Source organism: Archocentrus centrarchus, chromosome 7 (assembly GCF_007364275.1).
Source record: "Archocentrus centrarchus isolate MPI-CPG fArcCen1 chromosome 7, fArcCen1, whole genome shotgun sequence".
Lineage (NCBI taxonomy): Eukaryota > Metazoa > Chordata > Actinopteri > Cichliformes > Cichlidae > Archocentrus > Archocentrus centrarchus.
Window position 1 is genome coordinate 20,832,031 of NC_044352.1, and position 13,847 is coordinate 20,845,877.

At 40.5% G+C, this 13,847-nt stretch overlaps 1 protein-coding gene across 1 annotated transcript in view; it reads right to left on the reverse strand.

The window, feature by feature from the left end:
- The window catches only part of scn8aa (sodium channel, voltage gated, type VIII, alpha subunit a), a 50,432-nt gene that overhangs the window by 26,797 nt on the left and 9,788 nt on the right, over positions 1–13,847 (reverse strand). Inside the window, exons 5-12 of the mRNA XM_030733407.1 lie at positions 13,438–13,566; positions 12,512–12,603; positions 9,418–9,639; positions 9,111–9,174; positions 8,805–8,946; positions 5,682–5,888; positions 5,310–5,591; positions 1,135–1,449 (exon numbers count right to left, since the gene is read on the reverse strand). Of these exons, the coding sequence (XP_030589267.1) occupies positions 1,135–1,449; positions 5,310–5,591; positions 5,682–5,888; positions 8,805–8,946; positions 9,111–9,174; positions 9,418–9,639; positions 12,512–12,603; positions 13,438–13,566 (1,453 nt within the window). The remainder of the gene's footprint in view (positions 1–1,134; positions 1,450–5,309; positions 5,592–5,681; positions 5,889–8,804; positions 8,947–9,110; positions 9,175–9,417; positions 9,640–12,511; positions 12,604–13,437; positions 13,567–13,847) is intronic.

A 13,847-nucleotide genomic window follows, 5' to 3' on the forward strand; every position in this document is an offset into this window, starting at 1 on the left:
TTACAAAATGTCTCCAAAATCTGGCCATTTTAACATTACTTGCAAATTGATGCTAGTGTATCTTCCTACTTTGAAACCATACAACTTATATTGCAACCATCAAGTCAAGAGCATTGTAATAAGGTCATATGAAGGCAGGTAGTTCAAATTCATCCAGTTGTCATGCATGAGCATGCTCCAAGTCAAAGAGAAGGAGAGGAAATTACAGACACCAATGTTCGAATTGTCTACATCATGCTTGTTCTAATTTAGGGTTTAAATCTACCATGCTAACTAGAGTGAGACACAACTAATTTACTAATGCTGACCAGGGAGAGATTGGAAAACACAGAAAGGTATAGACAGACAAGGACAGCAGCCCTCCTTTATTTTTTCTTAAGTATTTTATGAAAGCCTACTAGGATGGTGTGTGTCACTTTTTGTATGCTCTGGGATAGAATCAGGGAATTAGGGAAGCAGATAAAATTGTCTGTGGCTCTATAGTGCTGGTCCCCTCTGTTTCCTCCACCTTCTATTGCAGATCTACCCACACAGGCTAGCAGAGGATCTGGGTGCCTAGAGGAACACATCAACACACTGGAGCATGTTAACCAATCATTATATGCTGTTTGTTAACAAAAACTGTGATTTTATTATTGCTAGTGTGTGAACAGAAACTTAAAACAAAAAACTGTGTGTTAATCCTTTCTGGTGTTCTAACCGAGCTTTGATCTGTATGCTAACAGGTCAGTGAGCAGCTGAATGATAAAAATCATGTTTGTTCAATTGGTGCCTTTAAGAGCATATACTTTATGAATACGTTTGATACTGACAAGTTCAAAACATTAACAGCCATCATTCATTTCAAACAATAAAATTGCCTGGAAGTCACTGATAGACCAAGTATAAAGCTAACTTATGAAATGCAGGGTTGGTTTAAGCATATTTTCTATAATCGTGTTTATTTTCCCATCCTTTGCCTACTTTTGGAGGGCAGCATACACTGCAGGGGCTGGGGGGGGGGAGGCGCGAGCGCTTAGCCAAGAGATACATACGGACTTGCAAAGATGACAGTAGAGGATAGAGAGCCAGAAAGAAACGTAACGAACGAGAGGGGGGCCATGCCTAGATAGGTCTACTCATTGACTTCCTTACACTTTCGTCAGTAGCTGCCTTATCTATTTTCACCTCAGGCAGAAGGCGTCCACCAGGCCCGGGGCCGATGAGCGACACCACGCCGTTGCAGTCCACCGTGCTGTTCCTCTTGCCATGGAAGCCGGTGTAGCTGCTCCGCCTGTATGGGCTGAAAAGGGAGCCTCGACGCTCCTCACACTCTTCGACGGTGCTGTGCTCATCATCGGCGAATTCGTTCTCCGAGCCCACATCCTTGCTGCGGCCCTTGAAACTGAAGATGCTGCTCTTGCTGTTATGGCGTGAGAGGAAGGGCGAGCCGGGTATACTCAGAAGAGACTGGAGGGGAGGGAGTAGAAAAAAGGATGGGTAGATGAAATATTTGTATGATGTAGCCCTGGGTGCTTCTGAATTACAACCTATTGTGCTATAATTTTTTACGCTGCTTGCCATCAGCTCAAGAGGTCATGATGAAAGGCAACATCTGTGGGAAATTGAATGCACCCAGGGCTCCTTCCCCTGCAGACCCATATTCTCCCGGAACAATTTTAACTAAATAAACAAGAACTACATAATTAGGTTAGTGATATCTTTCAGTGTCAAGGTCTCTCTCTCTCTCACACACACGCACACACACACACACACACACACACACACACACACACACACACACACACACACACGACAGAAATACAGGCGTCTGAGACAATGGGGAGCTGAACACGTCACAACAACACCAATCTGGACTGCAGCTAGCATTGATTTGACTTTTATTTTAGCTCTACACAAAGTATGCTAGCTCAGGGAAAATCAAATGTTTTGACAATAGCCCTCTGGTTGTCTAGAAGATGAGCGAAAAGCACAAAGGAACCATTGCATGTCACATAAGAGATTTCGCAGTTGTGTTGAAAAGCATTACATAAGGCCTGTAGAATGAATGAATTAGCTTGTTAGGTGAATACTTCTCTATAAAACATGACCCATCACAGATGGGGAAATCCTCCCTCCATTGATGAAAATATAAAATAAATGTAGAAGTCAGGATAACAGCCAAATTACATCTTATTACCTTCTGCAAACTATTTTGCCCTATTTTGGAGTCCTTGCCCTAAACTTTTATCCAAACACTTTTGGTCACCCCTGGGTTAGTAAAGATATACATATTCCCGCAAAAATATGTTTTCAATATAAACAATACTCATTAACTTCAAACAAATTTAAGCATGCCATAAGAGATTGACATTCTGTGATTATCTTTAACATTTCTACAGACACAAAACATTTCCATGGTAAACAAATTAGAGAAAGTACATACTGCACTCTTGTACAAAGGTGTATAATACATAATGTTTTTCTGTTTATATAATTTATATAAATACAATTATAATTATAGAATTTATATTGTATAATTAATAACAATAAGCTAGATACAATGCATACTTCAAGGTATTCACATCATATTATATCCACATGTGCACAGGAATATGACTACATAATGTACCCATACGCCATAATCTGCTGATGTCAACACATTATGTATAACATCACTATAATCATAAGGTAACCATGTACAAAACAAAATGCAACTATGTTGTTTACATTTGAGCAATATTGCTGAGCAGCAGGTATGGCTTTAATATTGCTCAATGATGATTCATAGTATGTCCTATTTATGGCCATGAGTCATCCCTGACCAACATGTTAGACAATGCTCAGCCAATCAGAAGTTGGCATAACAGGCTGCAGCCTAGAACTGATGTTACTATAAATAGACTGGCTCTTTGCCTAGAAATTTGGGATTCCCCAGTTTCTCACTATCTAGCTACTCCCAAGCTGTTCAGTGACCTAGGTCAGTTGCTAGATATGGGGGAAGCCCCACTTTTTCCATTTTAGTCAATAATGGTCAAGTAGTTATAGCCAATCACATAACACAATATGATCACATGATTAGGCTAAACCAATCAGGCATGAGAAAGAGGCTGCATATAATTAGCATATTTTATCATAGCATCATTAGCAGCCTGAAATCTTCCATATTGTTTATTCTCCAGTTCAGATAAATACAGCCACAGGGTACAAACAGGGTAATAAACATCCAGGACTATGAATATCATTTTGCATATCTTTGAAAACTAACAAACACATATGCCAAATTTCATGGCTCAACTCCTTGTGGTTTTGGAGTCTATAGACAGGAAATGTAAAACCTCAAAGACAGACGGCCAGACAGACAGACGAATGGTATGAAAACAATATCCTCCGGCTTTTTATCGGGCGGGAGGGTGATAAAAAAAACCAGTAGGGCTCGAGAAAGGCTTAAACACAGCAACAGGACCACTCCCTCTTGAAGATTCTTGTAATAACTTTGAATGATTCACAACTTGAAGCCTCATATGTCAACATTGGGTACACACAAAACTGGGCCAGAAAGACGTGTATGCCACTTTCAACGCAAAACTCGACATCCAGAAAAACTTGCCAGGAAAATGTGCGCACCTCTGCAGAAACACCGATATACACATATGCACATTTTGGAGAAAGGGGAAACTGATGACGCAGACGGTGAGGTGGTGAATTCAAGCCAGGCTGTAAAAATTCACTGTGAGCAATCATCTCATCTGTGCCTTCACTCACAATGTGCTTCATCACACACTTTTTCGCATAACACATATTTACTTCAAGTAAATGTTCAAATCAACAGTGTTATTTGAGCCATAAATGGGCTTTGCCATTTTAACTAAAATCTCATCAAAACTGAACTCCTGCCCCTTGAGTGCGGAAGACTGAGCCAAACTGTATGCTACTGACAGTTGTGGTCAGTTACTGAAAGGCAAAATGTGGCAGGTTAAAGAATATCTTGCTTCCTTTCACTGATGATTTTACCTCCCATTAATCAGACTACCAGATTTTTATTAATGTCGCTTGTAGAGATCTAAGATAGGTGATATAGAATTAAAGAACTGCAGAATAGTAGTAATTGGGTTTTCTTTGTTTTTCCTTTAATATAATTTAAAACTGTACATGTATCACCAAGTTAGTTCTCATTTAGCTTTTGCAAGTGAAATCAATTTTTGCTGTCACAGAACACACTGGAAACCACAAAGTGGCACTTCACCTTCTCCAGTTGCCTCATCTGGCACATATCTGCCATCTCCGTGTATGGACTATCAAAATTTGCAGTCTGTAAATAAAGTCTGTGCATACACTCATCATGAGTCCCAATCATACTGCAGGCTACGTTCAGGCAAGCAAAGGTCAAACAAATAAATTGTGTTCAATATTCTACCTTCAAATGGCATCCTCAGGCAGGTGACATCACAATTCACAATTATGCAAACTTTAAATCTGCCGGTATGATTGATGTAAAACAAATAAATGCCGCTGTGACTCTTTAACATAGGGCTGCACGATGAATGCACTGGTAATCCCAGAGGAATACATGACTTGAAGACTCACTGATTAGCATGCTCATTTCAAGGCATCACCATTCATTTTGCATCGACCATTTATGGTAGAGTTTGCACGTGTAGAGGTAGGCTATGAGGCTGATGTATGTGCACATATTTTCAGGCACATTTTCTTTTTGTCCATACCATTTTCAGCTTTCATACCTTTCTACACTTTCTATATTTATTCCTAACCACTGCTGAGGCCCCTGGACAGGTGCTCCTTTAGTTATGGCCACTACATGCTCCTTTGTATGTTTAACACTATATTTTGCACACTGAATTTGAAATATTCCTCATATGACTGTGCTAAAAGCAGAAAAGAATGTCATTCCTGCAGCCATGTGACTTAATGACATCTATATTCTATTCATAGAGATGAAAGGTATCTATTCTAATTCTGTGTGTTGTTTGAGTTTTATTTGGTCTCTTCTGGCACAAATAATTATCACCGAGCCTCATACAGCTTCACTTTAGACTTTAGTCTCTAGCCATGCAGATATTTTCTTACATGCTGGTGAGTTTAGATTTTTTTTTCCAGCAAGATTTTTGCCAACTCCAACATGCTTGAAAGTCAAAATATCCAAATAACAGTGCAGAGTTTATCAAATTTGATATTTTCATTCATGAGCTGCAAATTGTATTTATTTATCAAGTTTAGGAATGTATCTTGTTATAATTTAACTTAAATGATCCTCTCCTTTAAAATGTCAGCATGTGACTACTGCTAAGAAAAGGGATTGTCTTCCTCACCTGGTTCATGATGGAAGACTTTCGGCCCAGGCGGTTATCCGGGAATCGGAAGCGGCTCCTTTTGCTCCCATCGTCCGACTCGGACTTGACAAACTTCTCACTGTCGCCTTTCTCCTTCTCCTGCTCCTTCTGCCGCCACTTCTTCTTACGATTGCGGCGCTCTTTAGCGCTCTTGGAGCTGAGCTTTGACATCTCAGAGGAACTGCAGGACAGGCGCCCTCCTCCGTCGTCCTCTACCGCATCCTCTGACACTGTGCCTGCAGAGGTTGCCATTGCAGCAGTCTACCAAGAAACAAGCACATGAATAAAGACGGGACATTATTTTGACAGGATCCCAGAATAAATTTTGCCTCCATCTTGCAGAAGACTCACCTGAGCTTCTTCCTGCTGCTTCTTGAGCTGCTCCAGCATGGCCTTGAATTCTTCTTCTTTCTGCTGGGCCTCTTCCATGGTGGCCTGGTTCTGCTCCTCATAGGCCATGGCTACCACAGCCAAGATCAGATTCACCAAGTAAAATGAACCCACAAAGATTACCAAGACAAAGAAAATCATGTAGGTCTTCCCTGCTGCCCTGAGGGTCTGTTAGGAGGCAATGCAACAGAGGTGGGGGGGGGGGAGAGAAAACAGCAGACTCATGACATCTTATACATGAATTCAACCCCAGTGTCAACCTCACTGCTCATCTCTTAAAATCACTCATCAGAAATGAAACAGAAGGAGTATATTGGTTTGAGCATTCCTGCAGATGGTGGCAAAAGTACAGATACTCTAAAAATACTCCAGTGGAAGCTGAAGTACTGATTTGAGCTCATTACTCAGGTAAAAGTGGAAAAAGTACAGACTCTTTCTTTGAGTGCAGGCTGTAATCAGTCAATCTGTGCTGCTGCTGCTCTGAGGGTTACTGCTTTTTGTGGTTTTACACAACTGAATCCAACAAGATGTAAGCAGATGTTTCACAAGCTATCTTGGCTGATTTCCACTATATACTTGACTGCATACAGTTGGTATAAAGGTTGAATTGAGTGAATGAATCTAAGCATAATCAGCTTAAATTCAAATTCTTCTCTGCTACACTTGATGTAACTGTGACCACAAACATTCCACCTAGTCTAGTGTACTGTGTGCACTAGTTCAACACAGTACAGCAAATGAACCTGTTTCTCCTGCATTAACTGCAGAGCATTTTCATGCAACCTTTGAATAACGCAAAGTTAGTATACCTCAGTTTGTTTTGCAGGTTGTTTCACAATATGAACATACATAACTTCACATCATATACAGATCCATTATCTGATTTAAAAATGAGGGCATTACATGTAAGCTTTAAATTTCCAGTTTGTCAGACGTCACTGTGAAGTCCTTGCCTTTAAATATAACCTCTCTTCTTCCTCTCCTCTCCTCTCCTCTCCTGTCCTGTCCTCCATCTTTCTTCATCTCTGAGTGAAGTTATCTCTCATTCTGGGAAACAGCAGCTGGACCTTCAGCTAGCAGACCCACCGTGTGACAAACTGCACAAAAGCAGTTTGTGTTTGCTGATGTGTTTGTTGAGCTGTTAGAAATGTTGCATTTGACATGACCCGCCACTTAAAAATGTTGCCCTCTTTATGCTCACTCATCTTCTGTAGTGCCAACTAGATGCTGAAGTACCACGGCCATACAGACATCTGCACCACAAACCCCGTTCTGGATCGTTTCAGCCCACTTTAACCTGAGTATAGTGCTATGAATGACACATAAATTATATGTTTTTTACCTCTTTCATCTCTTTGTCTACAATAAGCCAGTTGTTGCTTTGTGTTATTGTTCCCTCCATCCTTACATCTAGGCTCAAATCAGTTTGATGTTTGAAGGAGCACAGTGATGTGAAATAAAAACTTCCCTCAAATGTGTTAAACCTAAAGTATCAAGCCTCGAGTGCCTAAAGTGAGAGTATAAATGCCTCTCACTTTCGGAGAACAGAAGAGTCAAACAGACAAATCCAAAACAGGCTCCACGATTTCAAATGTCTGTTTCCGAAGTGGCAATAATGTGTGGAAATAAATGACCTAAATGATGCTATTCGGCGCTCATTAGGAGTTTCCACATGAGCCCAAGACTGTATTGTTCATCAGGAAGAGCCACAGAATTCTGACCTACTTTGCACGCTCACTGTGAATAGCCAAACTATTTCTATGGATTTGGATGCTTTCCCCAGTGGAAATGAGAAGCTAGGAGACTGAGCAGCAGAGGTACAGCTGAACAAATTAATGCATGAAGGAAAAAACTTGTCACTTTGTCTTCATGTTAGCACACAATGGTTGAAGTCATTCTCGTGCAGTTACATTTTAAGGTTTTGATAAATCAGGAAGCATAAATTTAGTGCTATTCACGGCCATTACAAGAAGACCCCAAATTTGACTTAAAATGTTCTCACTTGTCCACCTCCTTCAAAAAAGTGGAGGTCTTCGTGGAGCAGAGCAAAAATTAAAGGACTTCGTCAGCCAGAGAAGTAAAATTATCAATTATGCACACAGTTGACGTATTGCTGAGAAGTGTATGCAGCACATTTGGCTCAAATGTTCTATTTTAGTCCCGTAGATCAATAAATCCTACATATAACAAAAGAAAAATAAAGTAATAAATGCTCAATACTGAGGAAGAAACATGATGCATAGGGTGCCATTTCATTTCTGAATGTCTTAACAACAAACCAAAAGCAGCTGCGTAATGATTATTCTAAACACGCAGCATACAATATGAGTAAGAGCCTGCAGTTGGAAGCTGAATTTCAAAGATCGGCACAAAAATAGAAATATGTGCCAGGATGCGCTCATCAGGTCTCATCTCTCTCATTGGCCATACTGTAATCCTGAGCTCTTAATATTTCATGCTTCCTTCCTTCCACTTGTATGTGGAGGCAGGAGTGTCTCCACCATTTCAGAGAACCTTAATGTGGAACAGCCTGCAAGACAGACCAGATGGCGGTGACTGGGCCACAGTAGCCACATGAGACTGAGAACAGGGGATAAACTTGGAGGTGAACTAGAACTAAAAACAGAAGCCTCGACCAATTTATGAGTGACAGCTGATTGCTCAAGTATGTCTTTTGCAGGAGATTAAAGTCTTAAAGGATATTTGCTACAGGATCTTTTTTGGCATCTGTGCTGCAGTGTAATAAAATGACTAGATGGCCTCTAACTACCTGTGCCAAAGAGGTAATGTGATGGGTTTAGTTTGTTTGTCTACTGGATTGCTTAAAAAAAAAAAGGTTATGGGTGGAGGTGTCATTGGACAAGAGGTTAAACGCACCCTGGAGAGGCTACCAGTCTATTGCAGGGCATTATCAATGCATCAATGCTTTTGATTACCTTTTTTAAATTATGAAATCTGTCCATCAAAATGGACACCTTTGGAATTTCTACAAAATCTGTCCAAAGCCCAAATATCAATTGTGTTTCAGGACTGAGGGGTGTTATGAAATGAAAAGAGCTGAACTTGTGGACACATCTGCTTTACCAGCATGTAAAGGTTCTCCCAGAAGTCCTGTGTCATGAGTCGGAAGAGAGCCAGGAAGGCCCAGCCGAAGCTGTCAAAGCTGGTGTAGCCGTAGTTTGGATTCCTCCCAGCTTTCATGCATGTGTAGCCCTCCGGGCAGCGGCTGAGGGGTGGAGAGAGAGAGAGAGACGGAGAACAGGGCATTCAGCCCAAAAGTGACTCGGCACTTTTTACTGATAATGTAGTCTGACTAAAAGCATACAGAGGAGCTACAACAAGTCTTGGTAGGACTGGTGCCTTTTTTGAAGGGTGGAGAAGGGAACTCACCCAGAGTCTGAGCTGTTCCCACAGAGTAGAGCATCCAACTGGCCAGGCAGGAAGTAGAAGTTGGCTGAAAAAAACCCCAGAAAAACAGCCATACTGAGTCATTTTGTTTACATCCTATCACTGTTTACTTAACTTAATCCATTCAGACCAATTTTTGACTTCAGCTCCTTCATTTTGATTTCAGTTCATTCCTTTTTTCATGACAAATGCCAAAATGACATATTGTTTTCTCATTCAAGCATATGGGCTGACTCATACTCCGACCTCTGTGCCAGGTCACTGTTGGTGATGCCTTGCCTCTACTTACTCTCATTTGTGATGTATTCGTCCCAGTCAAAGCCCTTACTGCCATTGGCTAGGTAACTCTCATTGGTATTGATTGGCCAGATCACACACTTTTGGCGCAGGTTGCCCATGAAGAGCTGGAGACCAATGAGGGCAAAGACGCTCAAGCAGAAGACAGTCAGGATCATCACATCCGAAAGCTTCTTCACAGACTGGATCAGGGCGCCCACAATGGTCTTCAGGCCTGGAGGCCAGTCACAAACACACACACACACATGCACACGCACGCACGCACACGCGCACACACACACACACACACATACACAAACCGCACAGGTGATGCAGGAGCTCCTAATGTCCCAAGTGTTAATCTCTGGAGTGTCAATTCATACTAGAGATCATCTTTTAAATCTAAAAGCCAGGAAATCTCTGCATCTTAAGAGATTCATAAAAATCTGGCACTGGACCACATTCGCACTGAATTTAATTAAAGTATTTAAATAAATATACTTTCAGAAAATGTGTACTATCTCAACTTAAATATACAACTAAATGTTAATTTTGGGATATTTTAATACATTTAACATCCAAACAAAAGGGATCGTTTTATGAATAAAATCTGAACTGGCAAAGTACTCTAAATTTTAGATGTGGGTAGTAATACATTTTGGACAAAACTGACAGATTACATACAGAACATCTCTAGAAACAACAAACAGGAAATATTCAGGAGCCTTCCCACTCTTTTTTTTTTTAAGATTCCTACTGGTGGAAAATATTGCAAAAAGATGTCAAGTCCAAATAAAGAGCTCTTAAACAGAAGAAATTTGCATTTCACTGCCAATGGTGGTTGATGTAAAAAAAAAAAAAAAAAAAAAAAAGGAGGGGGAAGACTTTAGATAAGTGAGAGGAAAAGAGCACAGCAGCACAACGAGAGGCCATGAAAGGGACAGAGGCACAGGCAAGGGGGGCATTAAACCACATGCAGGTCATTTAAACTCCAAGGCTGAACAGAAGCAATTCAATGCCAGTGCCGGTGTGGGCACTTTCTTGAACTGTCTTGGGTAAGGTGTCATTAGGAAAGCACTGACTCCCCATACCGCGACCCTGTAGTCTGTCTCATCCACAGTTTCACTAAAGACAAAATCGCTTTACCTTCCAGACAGGCATCATCTGGCAGCATTCACACGGATCCACGAGGAACTCAAACATGGAAGCAGGATGACACACACCCCCTTTTATACACATACAGCAGGTTTTACCTGCTACAGTCTTTTGATAAATTATGCTTTCAGATAATCTTAGTAAAAGCTCCATTAGCTTGGTGAAGTCAATCCAGACAAGTAAGGAGCTACTTATATTTAAAGGGGACCTATTATGATTTTCCTTATTTCCTTATATACTGTTAGTGGAGGATAAGTAAGTTTCTGAGGGACACAGCTTTGGCTGTGTGCACAGAAGCCCCATCCGCCTGTTATTTACCTACTGTTTGCAAGGGACAGCCAATCAGGAGAAAGCTAGTGTAAAGGGAGGGGCTGCAACAGTTTGTTTCACTCAGGGGCTGCAGCAAGGCCCTCTACAAGATGGAAATCAGTAACGAGTAGTCTGAGCTATGAATCATACAAGTATATTTAAGCATGGAGCTGGAAATCAGCCTACTAGGTCCACTTTAAATCAGCACACCTCTTCTTATTTAGAAGTACATGAAAAGATTGATGAAATCAAATTAACAGACCCATTTGTTCTGGAGAAAATATGCCCTGTCATCCACATGGATTGCTGTTTTTTTTACTAAACAAATCTATAAAAATCAATAAAAGCAAAATTTTCATTACTTTTGTATCAGTGTTTTTAAAAATAGTCCAGAATTTGGGGGAAATATGTTATTAATTTTGTGGTTGAGCTCCAGATAAGAAGATCAATACATGCTGCCAACCAGTATTTCTTGTACAGATTAAACAAAGCAGGTATGGTGTGTTAAATCAGTGACCTGTTGTCTTTGGACAGAGCCAGGAAAGCTGTTAGTAGTCTTTAAGTTAACCAGACGCTCGCAGTAAGTTTATGTACTGGCATGAGAATGGTATCAATTTTCTCATCCAACTTTGAGCCCTGAAAACAAACAAGCATATTTCCCAAAATGCCAAAATGATATCTACATAGCCTGCACTTGAAGAAGACATCTGAAAAAGAAGGCAATCTATAGTGGCTGTCTTACAACATCTGTTCAACACTCTCCATCACTAGATGTACTATGGAGAGGTGTTACTATCCCATCTGTATTCCCAACATCTATTATTTTTTTGTTTGTTATTTTTTTGGGTGTGGTATATCATTCAACGAGGTCTTTAAAAAAAAAACAGAGAAACAAAAATCAATCAACAAACTAAAAACAAAAAGAGGGCAAATCAAACTTTCAATGCCATTTATCAGCCAAGCTCTTGGTAGGCTAATATTATAAAAGCAAGTGACCGAAAAGCATCATGCAGCATAAGAGATATGTTCACAAACTAGGCTTGGCAGTCTTCATACATAAATAATAGGTATATTCTGTAGGATCTTTATAAGAGCTATACCTTTTCTCATAAAATACACCTCTACCAGGTTTGTTTTGGACCCCATTACCACGGATCCTCTCCAATTTCAAATTAAGAACAACTACAGGGATTAAGGGGAAATTTAAGAGGCTATGTCCGATTTTTATCTCATAAAAACATGCAAAACGTCTTGATTTTTGTCCTTACGTTTACAATGTTCTAGCAACAAATTTCGTTGCCATAGATGACGGCATTTACTTATTCCGAAAGCAAGTGAAAGGAGGGGGTTAAAGCTATTTCCTTAAAGAAAAAAGCTGCCTTGGAAACAAGCCTCATAATGAGAGCGCTACTGGGGCAGAAGAGAGTGCAGACACTTTGGAGGGCCCTAGAGGAGACTGCAAAGCCTATCAAAAATGTATTAGTACCATTTTTGATAATTTTGGAGGAAAAATAAATCAAAAAATGGTTTTCTCCAATTTTTTTTTTTAAATATATTGCTTAAATCATAATTGTCATTATAATAATAGTGAGTAGAAAAGAAAGGGTGAGAGGATCAGCCTTAGTGTTTAAACTGAGTCTCACCTGGAATGACAGAGATAGTTTTCAATGCTCGGAGAACTCTGAATGTTCTCAGCGCAGATACATTGCCCAGGTCCACAAACTCTGTTATATATCTGAAATAGGGGAAGGATCACACACAGAACAAACACGATGACAAAAACCACACACGCCAAGAGCACAACACCACCGAACCAGGAGGAAACGATGCCACTCACAGAGCCTGTCCACTGAGGAGAAGGGTGGAAGGTAAAAGGAAAGAAAGACACACACACCTAACACCGACCCCGCCCCACCACCCCCCCGCCCCGTCCTGTCTTACCTGGAATTACAGAAATAGTTTTCAATGCCCTCAACACCCTGAACGTGCGCAGAGCTGAGACATTGCCTAGGTTTACAAACTCTGTTATATACCTGCAGGATCAAACCACAGTTACAACAGCTTGTTATTTACACGCAGATATAAGGTGAAAAGAAAAATTCAAACACAGATGGGGTTTGTGAGAGTGCTGCAAACAATGAAGCTCTGTATAATTTTGGGAGGGGTGTATCTGCTCATGTGGAAACAGATAAAGCTAGGTGACTGATAGTCGCTGGGAAGATACTGGGCATTAAATTGGTTTTTGCTGGCTCCTGACGACTGAGAGAGAAAACGTGGATGAGAAGAATTGGATGGAAAAAGGGGGATGAATCAGACTGAATGGGGCTGAGGTGTGGGTGTTGTCAAGGAGGCCACGCAGTGTCGGATGGACATCTTCAATTCCCAGAGAGAAAGACCAGAGAAGTCTCGGTTCAAATGCAGAAGCACAAAAGACGGGTTATCAGATAGGAAACAGGACAAAAAGATAACTAAAACATCAGTTGCTTGACTTAACCGCTGCAACAAAATAGTAGTATATGTGTACAACTGTCTTACTGATTCACAGGACAATCACAATTAAAATACTTACGCCATCGAAATGACCATGAAATCCAGCCAGTTCCATGGATCTCTTAGGAATGTAAACCCATCTATACAGAAGCCTCGCGCAGTGATCTTTACAAGAGACTCAAACGTATAAATTCCTGTGAATGTGTACCTGAAAGACAAAAGTGTTGACAGAATCAGTTCACCGCACTGGATCAAAGCCCACTCATTTCTAAGTGTCTGCACCCTCATTAACTGTTAAAACACACAGGAAATGCCAACATTAGATACAAACTGAATCATAAAAAAATCAGATAAAACTCTTATTGTGGGTATAATATCTTTAAATAAGGAAACGTTATCCACAGAAACTACAAACCACCGTTGCATCATTACACTTGAGCTACACAAATTTCCTAATAAAATTGTTTTTTCTCTCATGCTGAAAGGTTC